General features: G+C 18.0%; 2 protein-coding genes across 2 annotated transcripts, besides 15 other annotated features; both read left to right on the forward strand. All coding sequences in view use genetic code 6, as the record gives it.

Annotated features, from left to right (window-relative positions):
- Window positions 1–798: 798 nt before the first annotated feature.
- Window positions 799–893: a microsatellite.
- A 20-nt stretch (window positions 894–913) lies between these two features.
- Window positions 914–1,342, forward strand: IMG5_190060 (hypothetical protein; the record flags this gene model as incomplete). The annotated part of the gene is made up of 1 exon (XM_004025149.1): window positions 914–1,342. A coding segment is annotated over one exon (429 nt), but the record flags the coding sequence as incomplete, so codon positions are not given.
- Window positions 1,343–1,517: 175 nt separating this feature from the next.
- IMG5_190070 (phage head-tail family protein, putative) lies at window positions 1,518–5,249 on the forward strand (the record flags this gene model as incomplete). Its single annotated transcript, XM_004025150.1, has 10 exons — window positions 1,518–1,745; window positions 1,782–2,070; window positions 2,203–2,288; window positions 2,330–2,404; window positions 2,454–2,636; window positions 2,680–2,829; window positions 2,884–3,222; window positions 3,273–3,454; window positions 3,537–3,711; window positions 3,753–5,249. 10 exons carry the CDS (start codon window positions 1,518–1,520, stop codon window positions 5,247–5,249), a joined length of 3,204 nt encoding a protein of 1,067 aa, XP_004025199.1.
- Window positions 2,080–2,187: a microsatellite.
- Window positions 3,489–3,533: a microsatellite.
- Window positions 4,848–4,903: a microsatellite.
- Window positions 4,885–4,929: a microsatellite.
- Window positions 4,893–4,978: a microsatellite.
- Window positions 4,911–4,990: a microsatellite.
- Window positions 5,087–5,143: a microsatellite.
- A 705-nt stretch (window positions 5,250–5,954) lies between the features above and the next one.
- Window positions 5,955–6,014: a microsatellite.
- Window positions 5,961–6,006: a microsatellite.
- Window positions 6,003–6,035: a microsatellite.
- Window positions 6,036–6,106: 71 nt separating this feature from the next.
- Window positions 6,107–6,168: a microsatellite.
- A 678-nt stretch (window positions 6,169–6,846) lies between these two features.
- Window positions 6,847–6,938: a microsatellite.
- Window positions 6,879–6,955: a microsatellite.
- Window positions 6,906–6,965: a microsatellite.
- The last annotated feature ends 5 nt before the right edge of the window (window positions 6,966–6,970 follow it).

The following is a 6,970-nucleotide window of genomic DNA, read 5'->3' on the forward strand; positions in this document are numbered from 1 at the left end:
TAAAAACTCGAAAAAAAGATAATAAGGGGTAGATGCAGATATATAGAAAAAAGCAAATGATTAAAATAAATTATAATTTGTTGAAATATTAAAAAAAGTTAAAAAATGAAATAAAAATAATATAATAATAATATACTTTTTATTAAAAAAAGACGCATGATATATATTAACTAATTTTAGGCGAATTAATTTCCAATTAACAGAATTAAAACTAGACTAATTCGGGAATTAAATATAGATAATATTTTTAGGAAAAAATACATTATTAAATGTATTATTAAAAATGAAAGCAAATATAGAAATTAATCCAAATTAACTACTAGAAAATCTAGATATTTAGCGAAAAAGGAAAAAGAAGAAATTCATCTACTTAAGTAATAAAAGATATTAAGTTCCAATAAAATAAGAAATAAAATAAAAAATTAACAAAGGTTTAAAATAACCAATTCAAAGAATATAATAAGATTATATTCCTAAAGTATGAATTAAATATATTTAATAAATATTTATCAGATATTTTATTATAAAGGTATTTTCAGATAAAGGAACTGATACTAATTTAAATAATTAAGATAGAAAATGATTAATCAATATTTATAAAATAAAAATGAATTAGATGAATTAAGAAAAGAAATCGATGATTCATCTAAATAAATAATTTTTTTTTTTTCTTAAAAATAGTAAATTTAATAATTTTGATACAAAAAATTAATAGCTAAATAAAAATAAAAAGGCATGATGAAAGATTAATATTTGAAAAAAGGAAGGACATAATAAAGTAAAATATAAATAATAAAAATATATAAAAATATATATAGATCTATAAATATTTATATTATATATATTTATATATATATATATGTATATATATATATATTTATATATATATATATTTTTTTTTTAATTAAACATTAAAAAGAATCATAATAACTATTATTAGATTCTGCTATTGAAGCTTTAAATTAATTTAAATAATCAGCAAATGTTTCTTTTTATTTTTTTAACACCATCTTGTCATATTTTAAAAGATTCAAAACTTTTTTAAATTCATACTTAGATTGAAAAAGATTCTCTAATTGAAAAATATGATAAATTTAATATTGAAATCAAATTAAAAGTAAGTAAAATGTCGGAATTTGAGAAAAAATTGTTACATGTTTAATTACACGCTGATATATATAAAGAATAGAATAAAAACTAAACGAGAAAATAAGCGAAATTAATTACATTTAAAAAAAACGAGAAGAGTAAGCCAAGAAAGAAAAAAAAGAGAACAAAATAGTAATAAACGAGAAATACAAAGAGATATTTCGATTTTTATTAGAACAAAACATTCGAATGAAATTTTAACTGAAAGATTTAGTCAACGAGATAAAAATAATAGAATAGGAAAATAAAAATAACATAAAAAAATTCAAAGAATTTATCATGAACTCGAATTTAACATGACCTTTTCACATTGGATTTTTTTAAACGATTAAATATTAAAGAATTAGAACATATGAGTAAAATAGATAATGAAATGCTCAAAGATCCTTTTTTTTAAAAGCGTTATAGGAGACACTGTCGCTTTAATTAAGAAAATTAAATAGGAAGTAAAATAAAAAAAAATCATGAGAGCTAATCCTAATTATGATGCAGATTTTGATCCTAATTTATTAGAAGATGGTTAGAAAATTATCACTAAAAAATTAACAAGAAAATTAGAACTTTAAATTCTAAAGGGGAATGGGTTAAAGAGGTTTGTATATATTATTTTTAATTATATATATATTTTTAAGGAAATCGAAGTCGAAGAAGAGTGTGTAGATAAATATGGAAATATTATTATGACAAGAGAAAAACCAAAAGAAGGAATTATTACAGATCCTTCTATGTTGGCTTTTATTAATTAACATGGGGGGTTAGCAATAGGAGGGTCGAAGTTTATATTACCCTAAAAACCGGGAAAACCTATGGCGAAAAACGGATAGTAAATTAAAGAAGGAGAATGGTTTATAGATTAGAATGGAAATAAAGTTAGAATGGTTAAAAATGCGAAAGGGGAAGAAGAATATGAAGTTATGGAAGGTATTTTAGATATATATATGAATATGAATATATATATATATATATATATATATATATATATATATATATATATATATTTATATATAAATATATATATTTATATAATATTATATATATGTAATATTTTTTTAGAATATATTGATGAGTTTGGTAATAAATAAACAAGAGTTAAAAAACTGGTTGTTGGAAAAGACAAAGATGGAAATGAGATTATCACTGTAATTATTTTTTTATATTATTTACATTTTATATTTATTAGGAAAGTTATATTGATCCAAAAACTGGAAAATTAATTACTGTATAAAAAAAAGTTTATAAAGATAAAAATGGGAATGTAAAATTATTTTATATTAATTTTTATAAAAAAATATAATTAAAAAAAGGAAGTAATAGAAGAAGTAACAACTGATGAATTTGGAAATAAAATAACAAAAAGAACACGTGTATTAAAAGATAAAGATGGTATAAAAAAAGATAAATAAAATAAAAATAAAAATATAGGTAATGAATATATAGAAGAAGAAATAATTGATTAATTTGGAAATAAGATTATTGTTCGTAAAAAAGTAAAATATTTTTTTTTTTTTTTCATAAAAAAGAAAAAAAAAGAAAATGAAAGATGAATTCGGAAATGATATTTGGGTCACAGAAACTATAAATGCAGATGGAACACGTACTATTGTAACTGAAAGAATAGGGAAAAACGGAGAAAAAATAATAACTGAAGAAAAAATAGATAAGAATGGAAGAAAAACTATTGTAAAAATAATAAAATAAAAAAATATTAATTTGAATTTTTTTAAACAAAAAAAGACTGAAAAAATAATTACTATAGGTAAAGATGGAAAACCTATCATTTAAGAGATTACTTATGATGAAAAAGGAAATAGAATAGTAAAAAATATTAAATAAGAAATAGATAAAGATGGTAATTAAGTAACAGTGGAAGAGACTGTAGATGAATTTGGGAATAAAATAACTAAGAAAACAAAATATATAACAGATAAAGATGGAAATAAAATAAAAGTAGAAGAAATAATAGGCGCAGATGGTAAAAAAGTAACAAAATATACACGTGAAATAGTAGATGAAGATGGAAATATAGTCACTATTGAAGAAACTGTAGATGAGTTTGGAAATAAAATAACAAAAGTTATTTTTTTTAAAATTAACTTTGTATTTTTATTTAAAAAAAAAAAAAGAAAATAAAAAGAATGTTCGATAAAGATGGAAATGAAATTATTGAAGAAGAAATAATTGATGCAAATGGCAACAGGATTATTATTCGAAAAAAAATTAATAAAGATGGTACTGTAGAAGAAGAAAGGTATAATCCTTTAACTGGAGAAAGAGTTATTATAAAAAAAAGAATAGATGAAAACGGGTTATTTTTTGTTTTTTTTTTAAAAAAGAAAGAAAAATAATATAATATACAAATATATATATATATACATATGATATAAAAGTCGTGAAATTATAGAAGAAACACGAATTGATAAAGATGGAAATTCAATAACTACAACAAAAGTAATTACCACAGATAAATTTGGTAATAAAATAATAACAGAAAGTTACATAGACCCAAAAACAGGAAAATTAGTTTAAATAACTAAAAAAATAACTAAAGATAAAGACGGAAACGTATAAAATATTTATATATAAATAAAAAATATATTTATAAGGAAATTGTCGAAGAAACTCGTTTAGATGCAAATGGAAACGTAATACAAGTAAAAAGGAAAGTTTATAAAGATAAAGATGGAAATGAAATAGTTGAAGAATAAATAACAGGCGCAGACGGGAAGAAATACACAGTCAGAACAAAAGTATATAGAGATGCTGATGGAAACGAAATTATAGAAGAAGAGATGATAGATGAGTTTGGGAATAGAATAATTACTAGAAGAAAAAAAGATAAGGATGGAAGAGAAATAATTGAGGAGATCAGAATTGATAAAGATGGTAAAAAAACTATTACTTAAAGGATTATTAATAAAGATGGGACTGTAGAAGAAACTGTTATTGATGCGAATGGAAAAGTAACCAAAACTATTAAAAGAATGGGATATGATGATAAATAAACACAAACTTAAAGTCCTAATTAAGCTGATTTAGAGTATTTGTTAATTTAATTAGGGTGTAAGAAGGAAGAGGCAGGGTATATAGCGAATGCAATAATGAAATATATTAAAAATGGAGAACCTTTTATTGTTGGAAATGAGGATTTGGCAAGATTAAAGGATTTATAGGGAAAACATAGTGGGAATTTGGAGAATTTGAAAGAATAAAGGAAAAGAGAAATGGAAGAGTTGAGGAAGAAAAGAGAAGAAGAGAGATTGAAGAAATAACAGGAGATTTTAGAGCAGAAACAGGCGAAATTAAACAAGAAAAACAAAAATGATGAAGATGATGAAGATAATCTAGATGTAATAGACCAAGATATGACTGAAGAGTAATAATTATAAGCCTTATATAAAAGGATGAAGGAAAAAGGAGGGTTAATGGGTGAATTAATGAGAAATATAAGAAATTAATTGGGAAAAAATGGAGATGAAGATATTAATTTTGAAGAATTTAAAGATTATTTTAATAAATATAAATAAGTACATTCAAAATGTGGAGAAAATTGTCCACATTTAAAGAGATTTTATGCTAAATTAGGCTTTATTTAAAATAAATATAAAAGAAAATACCTCAAAATGAAGGATACAAGAATTAACGCTTTCTAAACAAATAAATAAAACTAAGATAAATTACCATAAATACATAATATAAGTTATAAAATTAATAAATATAAAATATAATATATATAAAAAAAAATAATATAAATATATTTCAAAATATATATATAAATTATTTATATATATTTATATTTATATATGTATATGTATATATTTATATAAATATAATATATATATATTTAGATTATTAAAGCGAATAAATTAAATCAAATAGTTTTTATAATACTTAGAAATAATCACAACATGCTTAAACTAGAGAATATTCTCGTACATTAATTTAATAATCATCATCTAATTCTTAATTTATTTAATAATCTTCTAATTCATAATTTGTTAAAACTTCAATGTTTGGTTTATAGAATTCGCAGAATATTGATAAAGATCATCATTCTAGTCTTTATTTAAATTAGGATTAATAGTAGCTTTAAGACGATTTGAAAGTAAGTAATGAATTAGATTTATTTGATAGTGAAAATGAAGATAATATGATTGATGATGAAGTAAATCTCGAATAATAAATTTAAGATTAAGAATGAAATAAAATTAATATATATATAGATTAATTTTTTATTCTTATATATTTTTTTATTAATTATATGAAATATGATATTTATAATTTATATATTTTTATTTTTTTATACAAAAAAAAATATTAATTAATATCAAGAAAAATAAATAAGAATTAATAATACATAAATATATATATATTGCAAATATTTTTTTTTATTTTTATTTTAAATGAAAAATTTACTAAGCTTTTGATATTTTATTTTTAAAAAATTTAAATAAATATATATAAAATGTTCCTGTTTATATTTTTATTATTATCTGTTATTTATTATTATGTTTAGAAATTATTTTAATGGACATTTTATTTATTTTTCTTTAAAAAATAAATTCAATTTTACTTGTTTTCTTAATATTTATTAATAAATTAAAAGTTATTCTATACAAATTTTGTATGTTAATATTTTTTAGCAAGGTTAATAATGTATTTGTTATTAATTATAAAATCATTTTAAAAAATTTCTGTTTTTTTCTGTTAAAAATATGTATTTATCTTAGTATTATACCAATATTATTTTATTTAAAAGGATAATTCAACAAAGTAATAATTAAAATTCATTTTTTTTTTTTGTTAGTTTATATTTATTTTAATTATATTTTATTTTATTATTTTTTTTATTTTTATTTTTATAATTAAAAAGTTTTTATGATTAAAAATTCATATATATCAATTTAATTTTGTTTTTAAGAATAGATTTAGAAATTTATTATAGTTATAAATAATTAATTATTTCTTATAAATAATTATAATTTACTATATTTAAAATAATAATATATATATATTTTTATATTAGTTAATCTATATATATATAACAATATATAATATAATATTTACTTTATAATAATAATTATAAATTTGCTTATTATTTATTTTAATTAAAAATATAAATTTATCTGTTTTTTAAATAATAAATAACTATTACTTTAAAAAAATTATATCAAGAATGTTATTATAAGCAAAAATATATATAAATTTATAACATAATTGATACATTTTTTTATAAAGTAAAAAAAAAATATAAATTTTTTTAAATGTTAATTATAGAAAATTCTGGTATTTGGTATTTAAATAATTTAAAATAATTAATTAAATTAAAAAAATTTAGATTAGAAATTTCTTAATAGAAACAATAAATAAAAAAAATAGTTAGAAAATAATATTAATATAATATGATTTTCAAAATTATATTGTTTTATAAATTATACTCTTGATTATTATTTAAGTTATATAAAAAGCATTTTCTTAAATTTTAATTAAAAAATAATGTCCTATTCTATATAAATAACAAATTATTTTTTTTTTTTAAAAAAAAAGAAGTAAATCAATATAAATTAAAGCTATTTGTTGATTAATTAATGTTAATTAGGTTATAAAGATATATAAATAAATATGTAAATAATATTATTAAGTAATAATGTAAAAATAAATTAATATCTTAGAAAATAAAGTAAAATGTAATAAAATTTAATATATATACATATAAATATATGTATAAAAGGATATATATATATATATATATATATATATATATATATATATTATTATATAATAATATTATAATAATAATTATTATATAATAATTATTAATANA

This window comes from Ichthyophthirius multifiliis (genome assembly GCF_000220395.1).
Source record: "Ichthyophthirius multifiliis unplaced genomic scaffold scaff_1120509251367, whole genome shotgun sequence".
NCBI classification, from domain to species: domain Eukaryota; phylum Ciliophora; class Oligohymenophorea; order Hymenostomatida; genus Ichthyophthirius; species Ichthyophthirius multifiliis.